General features: G+C 45.8%; 1 protein-coding gene across 2 annotated transcripts in view; it reads right to left on the bottom strand.

The window, feature by feature from the left end:
• The window catches only part of Myo16 (myosin XVI), a 450,668-nt gene that overhangs the window by 155,871 nt on the left and 271,807 nt on the right, over positions 1–22,990 (bottom strand). For both annotated transcript variants that reach the window (XM_060381367.1, XM_060381366.1), the window contains exon 21: positions 10,895–10,967. In XM_060381367.1, coding sequence (XP_060237350.1) covers positions 10,895–10,967 — 73 coding nt within the window. The remainder of the gene's footprint in view (positions 1–10,894; positions 10,968–22,990) is intronic.

Here is a 22,990-nt window from a genome sequence, read left to right as displayed (position 1 = left end):
AAACATACGAACATCGAGTCTTGAGCACTTAAGAGCAACAGAAACAAAAAATCTGGGCTCAGGGGTCTTTTCTGAGACTTATACTCCAACCAAGGACCATTCATGGAGATAACCTAGAGCCCCTGCACAGATGTAACCCGTGACAGCTCGGTCTCCACGTAGTAAGGGGAACAGAGACTGTCTCTGACATGAACTCAGTGGCCTACTCTTTGATCACTTCCCCCTGAGGAGGAGCAGCCATACCAGTCCACAGAGGAGGACAAAGCCGCCAGTCCTGATGAGACCTGATAGGCTAGGGTCAGATGGAAGGGGAGGAGGATCTCCCCTATCAGTGGACTTAGAGAGGGGCATGGGAAGAGAAGAGGGAGGCCAGGTGGGATTGGGAGGGGATGAGGGAGCTACAGCTGGGATACAAAATGAATAAATTTTAAAAAATTATAAAAAAGAAGGTATTGAAATGAATTGCTATTATTAATAATTTTAAAAAAAATTAAAAATAAAATGTTTTTAAAAAAAGGAAGAAAGAAAGAAAAGCTGCTTCTGAAAGGAAGATGTTTTGGGTTTTCTCGGACACTGGGAGAGAGAAGGATTTCTGGGAAAGGAGCATGTCTCTTATGTGTCCTGCCTCTGGATACACATCAGTTTTAGGTAGAGTGGACATGAATTTCCTCTAGAAATTAAATCCAGAATAAGGACTTTACTACACAAAGAGTAATTTTTATTAGAATACACCCTCCAATTATCCTCTCTTTCCTTTCTAAAAGACAGCCCCAAGAAAACAGAATTTTGTCTTTTAGTCTTGTTTTTTTCTCTTAGAATATGCTTAAGTACTCTTCCACCATCTTCCCTCACACGCAGTATTTTGATCACACCAACCTCATTTCCTTGTCTTATTCCTTCCCCACTTTCTCTTTTCTCCTTCTTCCCAACAGCTTCCTCATCTACATTCTTGCCTTTTTGGCCAGCAACTGCATTTCATTAGGGTTTCTTTTCAGCATGGGTGATGGGTTCTCTCCTGAAGCAAGGGAAACTTACTGGTGGCCACAGCACTGTGGACTGTGCCTCCCCACCCCCACCAATCTTAACCACTGCCAGCTAATCGCTAGCTAATCAGGAGAGGTGGGGCCTCGTGAGCCCGCCCCCACTGTGATGGAGTTTTGACAGGTCTTGGGCAGCTGACCATAAGTGCCAGCAGCCCATGAGTGCAACCGTCATGTCTCACACAACACAATAAATCTGAATAGAAATAAAATACCGCTTTTCTTCTAGACACTCTCCCATTTCCTTGCTTTCTTTTTATTTATTTTTAACATTTCATAATCCTCTAAAATTTTTACATATGTTAGCAATGTATCTTGATCAGATCCACCCCTCACTTTTTCCCTCTAGCCCTCTGAGCCACCTGACACATCTCTCTCCCAATTTCATGCTCTCTTTTTAATTTTTTTAAAATAACCCACAGAATCTAATTAGCACATATGCATGGGCAACCTATCAGTAGCCTCCTCCCAAAGGAAAGAGACTCAATAGTTCCTCAGTTGCGGAGGGTTCCTGGCAGCCTCCCCCCCAGCCCCGCCCCATGGAATTTTTCACTAGCCTCTTCTGCAGGTAACCACACCTTTCTTTTACACAAATAAACGAGTGAATGAATGAATGCACAAAGGCTTGTTCCTACTGATCAAGTGAGGTTTGCCTCGAGTCCTTCCCTGAAATGCCCAGTTCTCAGCAGCTGTGTTCTTGGAACCCCAGTGACACCTGCCAGACATCTTCCCTCCTGGCCGCGTCCTTCTCAGTCTTGGGCTTTGGCCTCTCTTGACCTCTTTTCCTTGGTCATTCTCCCGCAGGCCCTTTTCAGCTCCACCCACACCATCTCTGCTTTGCCGGCAGCTTGCCTCCTGTGGGCTCAGAGATCTCTCGTCTTCTTCCAAATGCTTCCTGAATAAATATGAATCCTGTAACTAAATCTAGTGCATTCTAGTTGTTCCATTTCGTGGGAAGGATCATTTCTCTGTTGTACACTTAAGCTGCATGCTAAATTCTAATAATTTCTATTAAGTTCCAATATTTTCAAAGCAGTTAATATTTCTTAATAACAGAATTATCTCAGTATTAGGGGAATTCAACAATATTTTAAATTGAGAAAACACAAGGAAATACACTTTTGAAACAAAGTGAAATAACTTAAAAATTTCAGTTTCTCTTCTGGACTGGCTATTTTCATAGACATTTCTACCTTTCTTATAATTAAGATGGAAGTGGCAAGCATAATTTTTTTTTCCTTTCACTGCAGGGATATATAATGTACAGACTCAACAGTTTCACAGAAAATGCTTTTCTTCCAGAGCCCCGACTAGGGAGTTGTAGATCACGAAAGAAGCACGGGTACTGGCGAGGCTCTGGTGGGCAGTCATGAGCTCCGATGGACAGCCATGAGGGGACAGGCCAGCTTTTGCTGTGGTGCTTGCATGCTGAGCTCAGTGCATCCTCCCTTGGCCAGCTGTAAGCTTTCTCCCTATTCAGTTCTCTTTGCCACAGTCACAATGCAGGAAGAGTGACATGTCCCATTTAGGTCACCAATCTCTGTTTCAGCTGCACCTTCATCCATTGGTGCAGTCATTTGGGCTGATTCTCTATTCGAGAGAATCAATCACACAGAGGAGGTGCTTATCTGAGAAGCTTTGTGCTTGAAATCGCAGAACCCCCCAGCTTTCCAGACACCCCATGACACACAGTTGCCGAGGAGCCGAGAGGAAATATTCTAGAGAGCTGTTGGTCAAATGCAGAAGGCAGGGGCTGGACACCTCTGCCTAAGGCATCTGCCGCCAAGCCCGATGACCTGAGTCCAATTCCCGGCCTCACATGGTAGAGAGAACTGACACTTGCAAATTTCCTTAGTAACATACTGTGGTCATGTGTACACACACGTGTACAGACACGAGAGAGAGAGAGAGAGAGAGAGAGAGAGAGAGAGAGAGAGAGAGAAAGAGAGAGAGAGAGAGAGAGAGAAAGAGAGAGAAAAGAGGGTAATAAATTGTTTTTAAAATAAGGTCATGCAAGTTCCAGTGTTGAGGCTGGAGTGGTATTGGAAAAACCACGGTAGAAACAAAGCTTCTAAATTTAAAGAGATTTACTCCTCTTTATGATTTCACCAGGGCTACAAGGCAGCAGCAGTGCCTCAAGGTCCCTGCCCGATCTTAGGCCTCTTTTTATAATAAACTGTAGTAGGTAATCTTCAGATCTACAGAAATTCTCTTATGCTGTGAAGTAGTCCTGGGTGCCGCTTTGTTTGTTTTGTTTTATGGAACTAAAACTTTTTGTTGTCATCGTACAGACGTCCATATATCATGCTTACATTTTACGTTTAATGTACTTATATGGATGAATGCATTTTCACAAACACACATCTTTTCTGATGAATTACATTGATTAATACTATATTTGATATATTTCCATATATAATTCTTCACTTATCATAGTGCATTTGTCCTGGTGCTAGAAACAAAGGCTTCTCCAGTACTTCTAGTGAGTAGAAAGAAAGCAGATACTGGTTTCCACAGCAGGTATGGGTATCCAGAGGAGATTAGCGGCTACAGAGGGCACAAGGACATCAGGCCTAAGGAGACTTGGGCTTCCTCGGGAGGTAGAATACAGAAAGGCCTTTCCAGAGAAAATTGGACATTCACCCAGTTTTGTTTTATGAAGAAAGCCCATGTATTTTGTTTATATTCATTTCATTCTAAACATAATCTTACCCATCACCTCCATTTCACACTAAAATGCCAGTCTCTTTGGCTTTAATTTTCCATTTTACTATCCACCTCAGCCATTTATCTTTAAGTGCACCGAGTTACCAAAGACTAGATGTGCTTAGCTTGTCCCTGGTGTACCTGGTACAGCACGGGGGCTCAAGGGACAGTTAAATAGAGCAGCCTTTCTGAGCAATGAACCTCAAAACCACCTGGAAATGTTGGTAAGGCAGCTAACAGTCCTCCTGCTTCAGGCCTGATATCTACCTGAAATGTCAAATGTACACACTTCACTAAAAAGGGGGGGGATCCAAACTGGCCCAAACTCAATGATTCTGCCTTTGTTTTCACTCATGTGAGTGAGTGTGTGTGTGTGTGTGTGTGTGTGTGTGTGTGTACAAAACCATTAGAGGAAAGCACTGTGGTCATGGTTCTACAGGTTTCTAAAAGCATAAATATGCACCAGTAATCTGGAGGATCATTGACTTCAATACAAAATGACTGATATTTCTCCTTTTCAGATCTACCCGTTGGTGCTGTGTGAGGGGTACATGAGATTTCCAGGTAGTCCTCAGAGCACCCTCGAAAGTGGGTGAAGGCTGAGGGTAAGTTACTATTGAGTAGCTACTTAATCAGCATGGCTACTGCTCTTATTAAAATGCACGCTTCACACATTGAGGGAACTAACAGGTTTAATAAGAAAAATGACGCATTCCTTAAAATCTCTCCTCAGCAACAGAACCTCACTGCTTATCCAGATGGCCCATCCTTCCTATTAATGACAAACTTAATTTCTTGAGTAAATTCTCACCAACTGTTCTCCCTTCACTTTTACTGCTCAGTGAACTCTCTCTGAAGCAGCACTAAACAGTGTGCATCACAGAATGAAGGGGGAAGATTAATTAAAGCTGACTCCAGTAGAAGGCAAAGCCCCGGCATCTGACAGTGAGGGCTGTGAGGGACATCGAGGGCCGTGAGGCTCAGTCCCGGACGTTCACTGGAATCAAATGGGAGCTTTGTGAAAGAGGCTGATGAGTTGGTGACTCCCAACTCGTTAAATTGGAGCAGGGCCAGGGCACTGATGTGTGCGAAGGCCTTTCAGGTGGTTGTAAAACACACCAAGCTAGATGATGGAAAGGGGACACAGCACCTTTGCCAATCTGTTCACCATTTACTCTAGATATATGCAAAGTGTGATGTGTATTAGTGCATGCGTGTGTGTGTGTGTGTGTGTGTGTGTGTGAGACAGAGAGAGAGAGAGAGAGAGAGAGAGAGAGAGAGAAAGACAGACAGAGAGAGGGACAGACAGACAGACAGAGAGAGAATGTGTTGAAATTTAGATACTGGACATTTCTCAAGTAAGTCCAGAATACGTAACCGTTTGAGATGCTGAGAGCTATTTTCTAAGACAACAATGAACAGGCTGACGCCTGCCGGAGAAATGCTGCAGCAATGCAGAGTTCACCGGCTTCTCTGCACGACTGCCCGAGGCCTTTAAGAAGTCAGGTGGATGAGGGGTGCCTCCTCTGAACAACTCCTGTTGTCCGCGCTGCTCGCATGCTTCCCCAGGGAGCCAACTCTGCCTGAGATCAATACATTGTCTCTAAAGTGGAAGCTGTGAAATGCTGACGAGGGCAGCAGATCTCCTTCCAGCTTTCCTTCTAGCAGTTTTGGATCTTGTCTCCTTGCCCGTCCCTCTATTTCCGCCTCCCGCCACCGTCTACCACCTGGCCTTCTCTCCTCTGCCAGCAGCCTGGTCCTATGGAAACAGGTGTTGTACTCATCGGTGTAGTGGCAGCAGATTTCTGTGGGAGACTGTACTTCAAAAGATAGACTTCCTTTTGTTTGTTCAGTTTTTGTTTGGAGATAACGCCAGTGGGTCCTGGTCCCTGAAGTCCGGGTGTCAGCCACTTGAGTCTTAGTGAGTCTAGAAGACATGTCTGGGTGGAGCTGGTCCCTACCTTCCTTACAGGAGGCTGTTTCTTAGGAAGGGCCTGCTAGGCTCCGCCCTTCCCTCACCTTTCTGCCATCACGTGAGGAGCAAGCCTCCTGCCATGGGGGATGCAGTGTCCAGAAGCTAGGAATGGACACAACTTTGCCATCTACAGAAATTTTGGTTACCTTGACAAGTGGCATCCAAGAAGAACCATGAAACAGTAATTCTCTGATCTTCTAAGTTATCCAGCAAAAATTCTGTTACCACAGCACAAAACCATCAGTCAAAACTAAGCGCTGGGTCTGATGGCTTGATCCTCAGGAGGCAGCCAGCCAGCAACAAAACATTTTGTCCCATTGGATTCCATATTCTATACATAACAGCTAGCTAAGGTGGAAAACATCAGGTCAAAGGGCAATGACTTTTAGAGATTTTGAAGGGCACCTCTTGAATCACACCTCAGCTTAAGTAGAAAGTAGGCTCCAGAACTAAAAACAGCCTTTTGCCCAAACGTCGTTAATTCAAAGCTTCTGTTATTGTCTCTTATTATTTACCACTTTCTTCAAAGAAAACAATGAATGAATGTATATTTTTGTTTTGTTTTGGCAATAAACATTTGGCTTAATCGATGTACCTTCTTTATATAAAGTTACAAGTACAGGCATAACAAGCTTGACATATAATTTCAACTGCATGTATTATCCTTTTCACTGCCCCTTTCCAGAGCTAGAAGCTTAGAGATATGACTTGCAGACTGACAGAGAACTGGGTTTGAGGTGCGGTGGGTCTGTGGTGTCTGAATTTCAGTTTGGTGCCATGAGAGTTTTGGGGTTATCCCTTAGCATTATGAAGACAGCCTGAACGAGAGATCCAAAGGAAAGTAATCTCACTCAAAGGAGAAGCCTAACAAAACTATCCATTTTCCATCATGTGCAGAGACCACTGTAAGTTCTTTCCTAGTTTACCATCAGGACTTCAGGGGTTTTCTCCAGATAGCCACTGTGCTCATGCTGAGACCGTCCCCTCTTCCCTGGGGTTATTATATAGTATTAATTAATATTCATATAGTGGCATTGATTATTAAAGAATAAATATGCACTAGTGAAGTATTATTCATTGTCTTGGTCCTTCTTGTTGCCACGACAAGGGAAACCTACAGAAAGAAGCCTGTATTTTCCCTCGAGGTGGGAGGGTGCAGTCCAGCACAGCAGGAAAGGCGTGGCGGCGGCTGATGGCCAGATGCTGTTGTCAAGAGAAGAGCTGCTGACGCTTATCTGGTTCCCCCTTCTCCTTTTCGCTCAGTCCAGGCCTCCAGTCACCACAGGTGGTGGGACTTCCCTGCTCAGTTAGACTTTTCTGGTATTGGCCCTAGAGACGTGTCCCCTGGGTGATTCCAAATCATTCAAGCAGAGAGGGACCGTGAAATTAATGCTGAATGTGCTTCTGATATACACACGTGTTCATATAAATTCTCCTGCTTTGTTTTGAAGTGTTTTCTTTTCCTTGCCCTGCTGCTAAGATGGAAGGAATTCCTTCCTCTTCCATTTTAAGGAACCGGTTGCTTTTAAATTGATTTGGTGTAAAATTCGGCTATGGAACAGTAACTAACAGCACATAAAACTATTAACAGAGTGTGTTTCTGCACTTCTCACAGCAAATACGATCCTGTCTTTAAACAGACACAAAAAAATTCCAGTCGATAAGGAGAGGCGGTTAGAGTTCAGAAAATACTAATGGCAAAGGGTTAGGTCAGGCCTCTGCTGGGCCGTTGGTTAGAATACTTTTACTAGCGATGAGACACCAGACTGCATTCCCAGCCTGATTCTATGGGAACCATCAAGAGTGTGACCAAGAGTGACAACTGATCAGGAGCCTTGCTTCCATGCCAAATAACGCAAATGAATGTACAGAACATGTTTTGAGAAGGAGAGTCATCAAGGGCACAGTTCATACACTCATGGTTTACATATGTCAGCTTACAGGAAGAGGCCCTGTACTCTTCTTAGACATTGACTCTGCTATTATGTGAGGCATATGAAAATTGTCACATGGCCATACAACCGTTTGGGTTCTTTTTGTCTATGAAACTGCCCAGAGCAGAAAACACTTTAAGATGGAGCTAGCCATGTTATGTAAGTTTGGTTTTGGAACCTGCATGGGAAATGAGTTAAGAGTGCTATGACATTGCCCATAGGTTATCCAGCATACACGTCCATATTGATGTCCAACAGGTTTTAGGAGTGTTTGACCTCATCATCAAGCCTTTTGCACCATCTCCTCCACAGGACCAATTAGAATCAGCCCTTCTCCACCACAGGGAGAAGTGGACTCTGCGTTCCTTCAAGAACTTGGCTAGCTTGTGAGGATGCCCGTGAACTGAGGCTGTGAGACTTGTGAAGGTGGGGACCGATCAAGCTACTGGGCCCCAAAGCTTGCTCCTTTGGGGAGCTGCAAAAGGAACTGGCCAACTGACAACAAAATACCAAATTAGCCCTCTCAAAGCAACCTCCACAGAAGCTTTGAAGAGAGAGTCAGTGAGGGCAGCTGAGGGCTAGCTCTCCCAGAGAGAGCCAGTGAGAGAATGCTCAATTTCCTGGCCCTGAGAATCAGGTGCATCACCTGTATTTTATGCCTTAACTTGTTGGGCATTCTCTGGACCCCCACTAGGGGCAGAATTTAATTTTAATCTAGTATCTAGACATCATGCTCCTTAATCCACACACAGTCTCTTACACTTAACCAAACAAACTGGGCCCAGTGGCTCACACATCAACGGGCTCTTAACTTATAGCTCTTCCTCTTACCACTTTCCCTGCATTTTATGTGAAAAAAAAAATATTTGTTAACATGGAGTTTCCCCTGCTGGACTGTGAACAGGACAACCTCATGGTCTGTCTTATTGTGTTCTTCTGGTTTGGTAATTCCCAGCTAGCTCATGAATGTTCATTATAGATTCCTTACCCCTCCTTCCCCTCCTCATTCTCCTTTCTTCCTTCCTTCCCTCCCTCCTTCCTTCCTCCCTTCATCAGGTAATAGATTACCGAAGCATATTTCTCTCACTGAAACATCTAACACTTCTGCTGAGTTGTATACTCTAGAAAACTGTTTATTATAATACAAGAAGTTGCAACTCATTGGAAAGTTGCCTCTAGCCCCACTGCCCGCCTGTGTTGACACCTCACCCCGTGGCTGAAGGTGCTGCAAGTAGTGAGCAGATCTGTGGGCACTGTTCACCACTGATGTGTGACCAGAACTGCAGCTGTTACAGAGGGGCCTTTGTGTCCCACACTGTAAGGACTCAAAAGGAACCTCCAACTGACAAGAGCCCTCAGCAGATGCAGGACCTGGAAAGTTTGGCTCCTTGCTCTTGGGTTTCGATCTCCAGAATCGAAGGCAAGGACCAGGCACTGTTCACTTAGGTACATCAGTTTGTGACAGCATCATGGAGATGGTGAAGAGTACCATAGCATAAGGGTGACCTGGCAAGGTGACAGAGAATGCAGAGGATGGGGTGCCAGGGCTTGGGAGCCCACCCTGCTGTCTACCTTAGGAAGAAACCCACTGTGAGAATTTCCTCCTTACCAGTCTTTTCTTCGATAAACTCCAGTTCCAAACATATCTAATGAAATTCAGTTGTGTACAAAATGATGATCCAGACAAAATTTCAACCCTGCTGGAATTGGCACTCCAATCAATAGCTGACCTATCAGTCAATAACCTCAAAGCAAAGTAGAGTGAATGCTTATGGAGACAATACCATCTGTTAGGTGTGCTCCTGAATGCAGCACTGATTCCTTAAACACGCAAGCTTGAGTGTGCAATGGAATGGAAAACGAGGAAGTCCTGCTGCAACAAAGCAATCTACAGAGAATCAGATTGGTGGCCTTTAAAAAAAGTTCACATGCAAATTTTGGAATTTATTGCTTCCAGGTAAAGATACTGTTTGTATTCACACTAAGGAACAGCCTTCTCTTTCCAAAGATTCCTAGTAACCCTCATGTACAGCAAGGCAGATCTGCTAAGAAAATGGAATATTAAAAATTATTCTTTCACACCCAAAGTCTGAGAATTGATCTTGACACTTTACCTATCAGTGCTTAAACCTACATTTAAACAAAGATTGACGCAGAAGGGAAAATGTCCCTTACTGATACCCAGAAAGAAACACATCATTACAAGATTCAGCAGAAAGAAAGAATAAAAGATGCACGTGATGGTGGTGCACTGTCTGCTTTAACAGGAAGCAAACTGGCTGCTGTGTGAGTCACTGTGAGCACACACAGGCTGGACATGTGAGCTGGGCAAGGGACAACTGTATAGGAAGCCATTCTCCCCAGAATGGGACATCCTTCTGCCGTGATTTACATGTGTCATTTTCTGGGACAGGTAAATAGTAGATGTCATTGGATACATGGAGGTGTGTGTGCATGTGTATATGTGTATTTGTGTGTATGTCCTAAGGTGAATATGAGAGATCTCCAAACTGAATCAGACAATACTCAGGGACTGAGCACAGAAGCTCAACAGAACAGCCTGCAGACCCGGGGCAGGGTGCAGGCGCCCCAGCTCCTGCTCCCCATCTCCTTTATTACTCCTGTTACACAGGACATACAGGCAGCTGTGAACAATGTATACAGGCAGGTGTGGACCACACATACAGGCAGGTGTGGACCACAAGTGTGAAGGAAGAAACCCTTGGCCTGTGTGATCTAACCAGCTCTCCTTCCTCACCCTGGCTTGGAGGAGACATAGAGCCCCTCTAGAATAGACCAGAGTTAACTGCCCACTGATTAAGTGTTCCCACGTGAATGGTGGGACATCACACTCTCCCAGCCTCTGCGGTCACTTTGCAAGCACTTGTTCACACAAGCAGGGAAAGCCAGAATGACAACAGAGAGTCCACCATGGCCCAGGTACCTCTGCTCCTGAAAGTCACAGAACCGGGTTTCACATGGATTCTATATAAATCCTGTTCACTGTCACTGAGACCCACATTGTGTGTTTAAGAAAAGAAGTAAATAAATCACTCACAAACTACATGAAGCTCTGCAGATAAGCAGCACGAATTCGTTTTTCTTCCAGTGCTGTGAGGTTGCATGGCCACTGTGCAGTCACTAATGATTCTTTAAGTCCACATTTGAATGTCTTATTATGAACCAGGAGTCATAAAATCAATTAACATTTACAGGATTTTAAAAGGAAACTTACTTACTTGTTCAAATTCATTCTTTTGAAATTCCTCAAAGCCAAAAATGTCCAGTATCCCAATATCCAATGTGTGAGGGCTGAAAGGAAACACAGCAGAGTAAATGGACATTTTCAGTGTCCTAATGTCTGAGGAGACTACAAATACACAGTCACTGCTGATTTAAATGAAAAGAAAAATCAGCCAACAGTGATTTGGATTCCAGTGGAAAACTCTGAAAGCTGGAAGCACCAGGCCACTCCTCTGAGGCTCCTGGAACCACGCACTGATAAACAAGCATTGCTCTTTGTCTAGGTTAAAAATGTAGCAATGGATGGGTGACTTAATATCTGTTTCTCTGAAGGTGAGTCTGTGTCCTCCCACTGGGCCAGACCCACTGTCCCTCAGAACTAGAAATCTACACACTCAGTGTCTGCCTCTTCCTATATGCACTCTTGTCTTCCCAGGCTCCTCTCACAGTCTGTCAAGAATTGCTTCATCCTGTGTGACACCAGGGCATATGTGCTCTCCAATGGCTCAGATTTAGACACTTCATACTAGGATCTTCCCTTGGGACTATTTATAAAGAAATCAGAACTTCGGGGACAAATTTAAACCATGTTGTTATTCAGTGTGAATTGTCTTTCCTGTAATTCACAACAGGCTTAGTGATGGTCCCTCCTGTGTCTGTGTCCATGTAGTAAGAAACTACTCTAACAATTTCTTAATTAAACTTATTTAAAGCTTTTTATTTAAAAGTACATGTGGCTTTGAGGTGGCTTTGAGCACCCTGACTCCAGGCTCAGATAAGAAGTTATTTGTCATATACGAAATTTAAATTGACAGATCTTCCCTCAGAAATTATTTGGGGAGGCCACACGAAGCTTGAACGTGTTCGAATCATTTGCCCTGGTGTTTCCATATGAGGCACTCATGTTCAGAACACGGCTAGAATATCATTAGAGACTTATGAACAAGGAATTTCATTGCTAACAGAGTAATATGAAAAAAATGACTGTAAAGGAATTTTAATCCAGCAACATGGACTCCCTGGCAAGGGATCACAGCCAAAGACTTAATTCTATATGATCCAGCAGGAATAGAGACACGCCCTTAGTACACACCTTTAGCCCCTCTGGCTGGAATACACACACACACCTTTATTATACACCTTTAATCTCAAACAAGGATGTCTACTGAGGGGCAGACAAAGTAAAATATCAGAAAACGATTTGACAGAATGAGTCAGAGATAAGATATGCCCCATTCTCAAGAGAACAGGCAGGAAAGAGAGGCTCCTTAAGAGCAAAGCAAGGAGAGAGCGTGGAGTTGAGTTTGGTTCAGATCTGTTGAGCACAGTTGAGTTTGTGCAGTCAGTACAGTTCAGTTCGTGGAGTTCAGAGGCTGTTTTTCCAAGGAGAACAATTCAGTGAGAAGCTAAGAGAAGCCAGTCTGAATCAGTCAGCTTGAAGAGGCATTTTGAGAACAGCTGAGTTGAACCAGCCAGCCAGAATTCAGAAAAAAAAAAAAAAAAAAAACTAGAAAAGTTGTGCTTATTCAGCTCTAAGTCTCAGAGGCTGAAGCATTCTAGGCCTAGGTTAGCAGATGGCAGTTGGAAGCTGAAGCCTTCAAGGCCCAGGCTTGCAGAAGATCAGATTGTATGCAGGCCAGAAGTTCCCAGGCCTATGCCTAGGGAAATGCTCTGGGCTCAGCCCAAGCAAGCCTTGTATCTGCACAGCTTGGATACAGCCCTCATCTCATCCACTCATAAGGGGAAATAAAAACAACATTTACAAATAATAATCCTCCCATAACCAAGATAAAGAATTAAATGTCATGCATGCACTGTACATTGATGTAACAAAAAGTGGTCACATTCACGGGGAGCAAAACAGCCACGCTAAACAGAGCCCAGTCCAGGGAGAGACAAAGAGGAGCCAGAAGGAAGCAGAGCCAGCCCAGGAGAAGGAAGCAGGGTTCAGGTTTGCATCTCACTGTTGCTTATTCTGATAATCAGCAAACCTTCCATTGGTGCTTACAAAGTTGTACAAAAACGCAAGATATGTTCAGCAGCAACAGTAGGTCAAGACAAAAGCTAGAAACAAGTGCATCCCGTAGATGAATTGCAGATCATCATATAATGTCAATCACATGTAAACAAAAATGTACAAGGGATGCTAAGTGTATAAAGCAGGAGGACCTGAGTGTGTCTCCTCAGAACCCATGCAGAAAGCTAGCTGTGGGGGCCTGGATCTGCAACCATAGTGCTCAAGCCTGTAATCCAGCTAGCTATCCTGGTCCATGCAGCAGAGAGCATGTGCATACTGCCCCACTCAAGGTAGAAGGGGAGATCTGACACCCAGTGTTGACCTCTGACCTCTGCATGCAATATGCTTGTCTTATACAAATGTACATACATAGACACACATTAACAAAATAAATAAGCTCATGGTATAGGAGAAAAATGAAGCACATGGGAAAAGAAATGTCCCGGAGTGGTCGGACTGAGGGCATTTATAATTTCCTAAACACCTGTACTACCCTAACAGTTTCTTAATTAAACTTATTTAAAGCCTTTTATTTAAAAGTACATGTGCCCCCAACTCTTCCACAAGACTCCCTGGGATCTGCTTAATGTTTGGCTACGGGTATCAGCATGTTTCGATGCACTGCTGGGTGAAGCCTCTCAGAGGACAGTTATGCTGGGCTCCTGTCTGCAGTCAGAGCAGTGTCTTTAAGAGTGTCAGGGGTATAGATTTATATAGACCTATAAGATATGATAAACATAATGAAATCTATACACCTAAAAAAGATAATCAATTGAGTGGACATGGGGTAAGATGATCAATCCTCGTTTAGAAAGACAGATGGGATGTGCATTGAACGTATGACAGGAGTCTACTGAGCGCATCTGAAAGACTCTAACTAGCAGTGTTTTCAAAGCAAAGACTCATGACCAAACCTTTGGCAGAGTACAGGGAATCATAAGAAAGAAGGGGAGTTAGTCTGATGGGGAAAGGATAGGAGCTCCACAAGGACCAAATATATCTGGGCACAGGGTCTTTTCTGAGACTGACATTCAACCAAGGACCATGTATGGATATAACCTAGAACCTCCACTCAGATGTAGCCTGTGGTAGCTCAGTAACCAATTGGTTTCCCAAAGTGAGGGGAACAGGGACTATTTCTAACAGGAACTCAATGACTGGCTCTTTGGTCTCCCCACCCCGGAAGGGAGGAGCAGTCCTGTTAGGCCACAGAGGAGGGCTTTGCAGCCAGTCTTGAAGATACCTGATAAGACAGGATCAGATGAATGGGGAGGAGGTCCCCCCATCAGTGGACTTGGAAAGGGGCACGGTGGAGATGAGGGAGGGAGGGAGGGACTGGGAGGGAATGAGGGATCGGGACACGGCTGGGATACAGAGTTAATAAAATGTAACTGATTAAAAAAAAAAAAAAAGAGTGTCAGGGGTTGGCTCTTTCCCATGCGGTGAGTCTCAATTGGGCCAGTCCTTGTTTGGGAATTTCCTCAATCTCTGCTTCATCTTTATCTCTGCTCCTCTTGTAGGCAGGGTACATTAGACAAGAACTCCACAAGAAGACCAACACAGTCAACTAACAAAGGACCACGGAGGCTCACAGAGACTGACCCACAAACAAAAAAGCATGCGTGGATTGGGCCTAGACCACCTACACATCTGTAACTCATGAGCAGCTTGTTCTTCATGTGGGTCCCTAGCAAGTGGAGCAGGGGCTATCTCTGACAAGGACTCCTCTGCCTGCTTTTGCATCACTTTCCCCTGGCTGGGCTCCTTTGTCTGGCCTCACTGAAAGAGGATGCGCTTAGTCCTGATGTGACTTGATGTGCCAGGCAAGCTGGTATGGAGTGGGGGGAGAAGGAAAGAAGAAAAGGGAGAAGAGGGTGGAAGTATGGGATCAGGAGGAGAGGAGGAAGGGGATTTTGATTTGGATGTAAAGTGAATTTTATATAGCACACGTGTGTTTCATTGCTGAGGTACTTTCTGTTGGGAAGGAAAGAGATCTGGACCACTGTGGGCAGAGGCAAGGAGCCCCAGTGACATCATTGAGGTGGGCTTTATGTTATCGCTGTCACTGACAGAGGTATAGCAGGGACCATAGCCAGGACACGTTAGTGTATCTCTCCTGAGAGCCAAGTGGCCATCTCAGGGGTAAGCACCCCTTCCCCCTTTATGTCCATCTCAGGAATGGACACCTCTTTCCTGTGTCCACTTCAGCAGCTGATGCCTCTCACGTGTGTGCTCATCTGAGGAGCAAAAGCATCTTGGTGTGTGCCCATCATTTTAGGAGTGGGCATGTCTCCTGTGTGCCTGTCTCAAGAATGGACACTGCCCCTCACTACTTCTGTTACTTAGCTCCCTCCCTCACTCATCTGCCTGTCCTGGGTGGCTCCCCCTGACTTTGACAGTGGAGTCCTTACGCTCTTGGTAGAGTTTAAAGAAAGTACCAGTTGATGCCAGGGACCCTGTGCCACCCTGACAACCTTCTCTTTTTCCAGGATAGCAGGGTAACATTGATAGGCAGGCAGAGGTGCTTAGTCACCACGAGCAGAGGCTGGAAAAATCCACCACGGGTTGTGAGCTGGATTAGAAGTGTCTATCATTAACCAGTCACCTGAAGGAGGCATCTGTAAGGTCGAAAGGGCAAAACCTTCCGTTGTTTTTTAAAGCATTTGATTGGCTTCCAAATGTGTTTATCCACAACTTTAAAAGACAGTTAAAAAAAATCCAGAGTTAGGAGCAAATCTAAATCTAAATGTAGAGTGTGGTGAGGCCTGCCTGCAGGGACTATGGAGGAAGGTATGCAAGCTGACTATTACAAGCTGGGTTTGGTCCCTTACAACCAAGGGGAGTTGTGCCTTTGACATCCATTCCAAAAACCCGGGGATGTGTGCCACTCTGTATCTAGGCTCCAGAAGAGAAGAGCATAAAGTGCGTCAGACCCACTGACATCCAACCTTCAGGTGAAAGGAACATAGTTATGACATGGGCCATTTTACCTAAAATCAGTGAGAGTCCTCCTTGGAGCGTTCCTGGTGGCTAAGAGCTTACATTAACTTAGTGAATTAAAAGCCTTTTACATCCCACAGATGCTGAGTGCTGCGTCACGATCTGTGTTTGAGCATGTGTGCATGTGTCGATGGGAGAAGGCCTGCCTCTGAAGTCACTTCCTCCGACGCAGACACGCTATCTGAGCTGAGATGTCGCAGGTGCAAGCCTGCGCTCATCCCCAGTGCCGTTTCCCTGAGAGTCCCCTGAGCCAAGAGCAGGCTCACAAAAGGGATTCCAAGTGTAGTTAGCCACAAATTAAGATGCACTTTGAAGAGCCAGTAAGTAAGGGAACTGTGACAGGGTGTGGTTAAAGCGAAGTTCAGCGCACACGAGGAGGCCCAGGCAGCCTGGATGTGGGCAGTCCTTGTCAGTAAGCTATTGGCAGAGATGCTCCTCAGCACAAAGCTCTCGGCTAAGTTACAGGTGGACCGGCAGACAGCAAGCAGGCCAATCGGGCACCAGGCTGCCTAAGAACTACTCCAGCTGCAATCCAGCCTTGAACGCTGCCGGCTGCCTCGCGGCGTCTGGGAACAGCTGGATTCACACAGAGGTTAGTGGGGGTGGGGTGTCCCTGAAGAGGCTGACTTCCCTGTGGCACCTGCCAGCTGTGCCCTCGCCAGCCACGTGACTGTCATAAACGTGCACACGATAAAGTCACTAGACCCTTCTTATCTGTGAAAGCCAAAGCTCAGTTTAGCACTGTTAATGAACACACATCCCCATGTGAGAGCCACGATGTATGTACACTCACCACCAAGAATATTCAGAAACAGGAATACATGGCCTAGTTATTAAAAAAAACCATAAACAATAGTTAAAGGATACCAATGAATGCATTCTAAATCTAAAACAACTCTCATTTCAGTATGGCAGGAGGCTAAGTAAATAAAACAACAGTACTCTATCAGTTGCTCTCTAGTCATTAAAATTATGGTTAGGAAACTCGGAAACACAAATGAATAGTTAGTGTAAATGAAAACAGCCAGGTGCAAAGCTCAGTGTTTGAGGAATGAAGCAACTAGAGCCTTCATATGTGTCTAGAGGCAGCCTAAATTGGAAATTTGGAGTGTGATTTGGCTTCCTTTACTGAACTAAAGAACTGATGGTGGAATGACCCAGAAATTCCACTCTTGGGCATATATCCAGGAGAACAAGTCCATATGTCCAATCAAAGACAAATATGCGTATCTTGGGACTTCTTTGTTCATGCAATAAGACTGGCAATGGTAAACCAAAGAATGATGCAGTTACCTGTATTGGTATTTTTTTTTTTTTTATAGAGGAATCTTGGATGGAAGCAAAATAAGAATTGATAATTGGTAACAGTTTTGTTCAGTGTTGGGCATGCATCTCAAATCTGGATGCTGCGTGAAGGAAGCCACCCCAGTGATAGAACAGGAAGGATCAAGTCCCCTGGAGCTCAAGCAGCTGGAGGCCACGGGCCGTCAGCGTGTGCAGAGGCTCTAGAACTCTGGATAAAAGAGTCTAAGGTACGCTGGGCTTCAGTAGAACAGCAGAGATGTGTGCTCACGTGGATCCAGGGATGAAGGGGACTGTTTATTTGCCAGGTAAATAAACATTAAGTGATAGGTGCTTAGATCCGTATTTATCTTGGCATTGGCAAATCCAGAATGACATGAGGGCATTGCATTTTATGACCCACCCTGCCTGCTACAAGTCCCCAAGCACCGTTTATTATCGGAAAGATAATGAAAGGCAAGTACGTTCCAGATAAAGCTCCTGAGTGGCCGAGACTGTGAAGGAGGGGTGGATATAAATATTCTCAGGAAGTTGAACATGGTCACCGTAGTGCTTAATATAGCCTCTCCTTGCTCTCCTTTATATCGGGAAGGGTTAATTTTCATTGTCAGCTCAGCTTTCTGGGCGTGTCTACTAGGGTGTTTCCAGAGATGATTAACAGAGCGGATAAGGCCTTCTTTGAATGCAGAAAACACCACTCTATGGACCTGGAGTCCAGACTGAAAGAAGGGGGTGAGGGAGAAAGCCAGGCACATTCCAGCATCCCCTGCTCCGTTTCCTCCCTCACAGAGATGTAAGGGGAGCCTCACACACACTTGTGTCCGTAAAGACCACCCATCCTCACCAGTGATGAGCTGCACCCTCAGACTGTGAGCCAGGATGGATCCTTCTTCCCTTAACTTACTTCCTGTTAGGTATTTGATCACAACAAGAAAAGCAAGGGATGCAGCCTCTGTCTGTCCTCTTTGAGCACAGCCACCTGCCATGATGAGCTAAAAGGTATTTCAGGATACACTCACAACAAAGATGTCACTTCTCCTGGCAGGGGGAAACACGTGGTGTCGTGGGTCGGGGGTCAGGGGCACAGACTAGAGGGGCCCCTTGCAACTGGGCCCCATACACTGTCACGGAGGGAACGATGGCTTTGAAAGTTTGCACATCACACATGAATTTGGGGCGCAGGGAAGAACCACAGCAAAGAAAGCAGACAAGACACACTCCCCTGACTTAGCAGCCCTGTTCATAAAGCTCGTGCTGGGTTTCAGGGTGAGGGCCAGGCGGCAGTGGGCATGGGTATCTCTTTTCCCTTATACAAGAGGATCCCAGTGCCTTGTGAACATCAGGGGTGGAGTAAGAGGTGGTGTGAGGGTGTAGGGTCCATGACACAGTCTTTTCTGGGCGATGCTCATGTCAGTCCTGTGTCTGGTTGATCCTCCCCTCTGTTTCCCATCTGTGTCGGTTTGCTAGTGAGCAGGTGGCTGTGCTAGTCATGGGAGTCAGTCAGGCCTTGTGATCACGTCCCCGCAGTGATGACCGCCGAATCTGTGCCAAAGGAGGACTCATGTGATCACTCTAGAGGACAGGGCTGAAGGGAGAGTTAGTGCGCAGGCATTGCTGGGTCCACAGTCCATCTTCAGTGATCCTTTGGCTCAGAGAGGTGAAGAGCGATCATCACACTTTCAAGACCAAGTGGAGAGAAGCTTAAAATGTACAAAACCTCGCCACGCGATCTGGTTTGATAGCCAGCAGTTCAGGAAGGCACATCCAGGCATGGATGAAAGATCTGCAGGCTGGATAGTAGGTTTCCCACAATCTTCAAAGAAGGGTTGATATTTATCCTGGAGAAGAGGCGTTCCCCTAGCTGTGAGAGGCTGGAGGGATGGAGAGACAGCTCTCGCGTTCGGCGACATGCTACTGTTCCACATAAAGTCGCCGTGTGTGGACGGCCACTACATCCCGGGCAGGAAGCCAAACTCCCCGTGGAGCTATAGCCTCTCCCCAGAGCTGGACTGCCCCTTCATACGGTAGAGCCACTGGAAGGGTGGAGTGCCTGAGATCACAGGATTTACAAGAGCAACCTTCTGATCTGCAACCTTCAACATTCACTAATAGAGCCAGACACACTCAGGAAATCCCATCCCTTATAAAGCTGAAGCAGGAAGACTGAGGACATGGCAAGACCTTTACTAAAAAAAAAAAAAAAAAAATCCAAAATCCATCTACTAACGACAGCCCTCTCAGTTCACAGAGAGTCAGAGATCTGTGGGCTTTGGTGTATCTGTTAACACAATCTGAGTTAGGGACGGTAATTCAGAGTTTGCCTTGTGTGCCCTGAAGTAAGATTCCGTTTTCAGAGACAGAGAGGTTTGGGACATCACATCATGAAGATCATTTGGAGCTCCTGGCTCAGCCTCCAGAGAGGAAACTCCCTAAGATCGTTAATTTTGTTTTACCCCTTATTGTGTCTTATCACTGTAGTAAGATTGTGTGGCACGTGGAACTGTGCCTGCTTCTGCCGCAGAGAGGGCACGCTGCAAACTGCTTTGTGAATGGCTAGGTCAGCCTGAGTGTCCCGTGTGCCCTGCAGGGCTCACATGGGGACGGGAAACACTTGTCATCAGAGCATTCACAGAGCGAAGAGCTGTGCACCGTCACCGACAACCGTGAGGTCACGGAATGGCTTCCACACCTCTTCCTCAGAGATGGCTGGGACACTTTGGACCTGAGAGCCCTTGAGCGTGAAACTCAGATTAACAGTTTCTCCAGCGCATCCCAGATGCTGTCACAGATCCTGTGTTCACTGTGCCGAGGACAGCACCTTAGTGAGCTGTGCCTGGAGCACTTCCAAGAGCGAGCGTGGCGCTCTTGAGCAGAGGAAGCCTCCTTCTAGACTTCCTGAGTCAGCTCTACGAACAGAGCAGACCAACAGTCCATGGGCACTCAGGGAGACCCTGACCTCAGGCCATCGTCCCCCGGTGGCCCAGGTGAGCAGTCCAGCTGGAGAGCAATGGTGGTGAGCAGACAGTGGGTATGCTTGGAATGTGCTTCAGTGTGGCCATGCTGTCTCCCCAGGAAGTAAGCTGTTCTGCATTTCAGACTTGTTCCACGAACTAGGCTTACCTTTACTATTCTCGATTTGTCTTTTGCCTTGAATTAAGATACATTTTCAATAATGATAATAATAAAATCCAAAATTCCTGGCAGTCATCAAGAGAAACACACAAACACATATACCACATGCACACACACATGCACACACACATCCACACTCATACACACGCACACAAGGTGGGATTTAATATAACTGGAAAGAAAAAGATCCATGATGCCCTTTTAGCTTCAGCTGCCCCAATGAGGAAGCCACCTGAGTCCCGGGTGCTGCGTGAGTGAGCAATTTCTTTTCAAACTTACTGTAGCTAAACACACAAATTCATTGGTCATGAAATCAAAAAGGAAGCCAGAAATCTGTGTGCACTGACAAAAGAAAATGACAGTACAGCTGTGCGACATGGAGAGAATGGAGATGTACGAGGAAAAAGCCATTTGTCTCAGGATCTCCTTCATGTTAAATAGTTGCTCAGAGTAGGAACCCAGGTCCTCTGCTTATGAGACGCTAAACCTGGCCAGCAGAGTGAAACAGTGTGCACACAAATCAACAACCCTGTCCTTAGACGCATTCCCGTGCACAAAGCATGAAATCTGCATGCTTTGCCAGCACATTAGCCATGGGCTTCACCCAGGCTGTCCAGGTTTGGCTGCTGTCCTTCCTATTATTACCCTTTCTGACATATGTTTGTCCCTTCCTGGTAATTGCATTCTAACTCAAACCCCCTTTTGCATTTTACTATATTTTTTACAAATAAACGTTAGCGCACATAAGTAAAGGACATAGTGTGGTTACAGACTCGCAAACGTACTGGTGACGAGTGTCCAGCTAGGCCCTGAGCCCCCTTCAGCGGCAGGAACAGCTGTCGCCAGCTCATGCAGCTTTCCGCACCTCTGCATGCTGCTTATTCATGACTTTGCACCTTTGGTCAGCATTTTCCTGCCCCACAGCCCGAGGCTCTGGCTCTACTGTGTGTTTTCAAAGACAGCTTCTAGGTATCTTTACGATTCAATGTAAGTGTCAGAGGCAGAAGTCTTTATCATCCGAGGCTTCAGACTGTAAAGCTCGGCGAGACGATGGATCAAAGTGAGCAAAGGGAGCATCCGAGTCACGTGAGGAGAGGGTGGCTTCGGGAGGAGTGAGAACGAGGCCCAGCGGCTGCAAAGCAGCAGCCAAGCTGCCTGTCGCTTGCCAGTGCACTGAATGTGGTCGCAGCTGCACCCAGGCGCCCAGTTTAGCGGAAGCTTCAGACACCTGCACCAGATGTGAAGAACTAGAGGACAGCCTTGCCCCCAGGCACAGCTCACATTTGGAAATTGTACTGTTATCCCAATGTGGCTGAGCACAGAGAAATCACTGACATAAAAAGAATTGACTCTAAACCTTTATAACTGCAAAGCAGCCCCTTTCCAAGTCCTATTGTTTCAGTTTTAAAATTGTCTTTTGTGTGTGTGTATTCTTCTTGCACGCGTGTCTGTGCGTCACATGTGCACCTTGTGCCAACAGGGGCCAGAGAGTGTTGTGAGCCTCCACGCAGGTTATAGGAATCAAACCTGGGTTGTTTGGAAAAAGAGCTCAGGGCTGCCGAGTCATCTCTTCAGGGCCCCCTCGTAATTGTCCTTAGAAGAGGTGCATGGAAAAAGGCAGGGCTTGGAGTAAGGCCTATCAGGGGTTATACCCCAAACCCTCCTCTTTGTCGCTGTGCGATCCTACCATTCACAGAAGCCTTCTAAGTCAAACCGAGGAAACTGCCAATCTGATGCCCCATGTCAGTGCATGGGATGGAAGGCAGTTCCTAGCCTAACTTTACATAGTGTTTGGTATATGCTAATCAGTCAGTGTCCCATCACCATCCATCTGCACACCTGAAGAAGCCTGGCTTAGATGGCTGTGTCTTCAAGGAGGCATCGTGTGCAGAGAGAGGAACCTCAGACTGCCATCCTGACAACTCTAGCTGGCTTTGCTGACCGGATGGAGCATCCTCAGTCAAGAGGCATTTACAAAGCAAACCCAATGGTGTTTAACTCGTTACTGACATTGCCTGTGTGGAATTTCTGACACTGGGGCTCAGCTTGGAGCATAACGTGGCTTATTTTTGTTCAGAGTCAGGACCTCTGAGGGCCAGGATACAGACTTTCTATTCCCCACTCCTGTCCCTCTGGGGCATTGTTTATTATGACTCATGAGTCCCGCTATGCCGCAGTGTAATAACGGGCCTGGAGAGTTAAGGAACAGATTCCATTAACTTTACTGAGCAGGAGAGGTCACAGGCGCTGAGAGGAGTGTGAGCAAAGATGACAGGAGCTGCCCAAGCTCTGTCCTTTGCACAAAAATAACATGTGTTGGCTTTCACATTTCTGGGAAAAAAAAAAAAAAAGCCAGAAGGTAGGATAAAGAGTGTTTATCTGCCTGAAAGTCGTTTACTCTCACAAGCAGAGATTTTATTGAAACAGTTTGGCTTTCAGATACTGTTTTCAAAGAATATAAAGTCATCATTAAAAAGAAAACTTGTAACACTTGATGCTAAAACAGTAGTTTCTGCAGATCAGCTGAATCACCTGAAAACATGGAGCCAGGACCAAAGCAGATAGGTCTCCACAAAGCGTATAAGCTGCGCCATCCTTGCAAAAAAACTCACAAATGTTATGATTTATATTTAAATTTAAT

This window comes from Meriones unguiculatus, chromosome 4 (genome assembly GCF_030254825.1).
Source record: "Meriones unguiculatus strain TT.TT164.6M chromosome 4, Bangor_MerUng_6.1, whole genome shotgun sequence".
NCBI classification, from domain to species: Eukaryota; Metazoa; Chordata; class Mammalia; order Rodentia; family Muridae; genus Meriones; species Meriones unguiculatus.
Note: the sequence above shows the minus strand (reverse complement) of the source record. Positions and strands in the feature narration are given on the sequence as shown.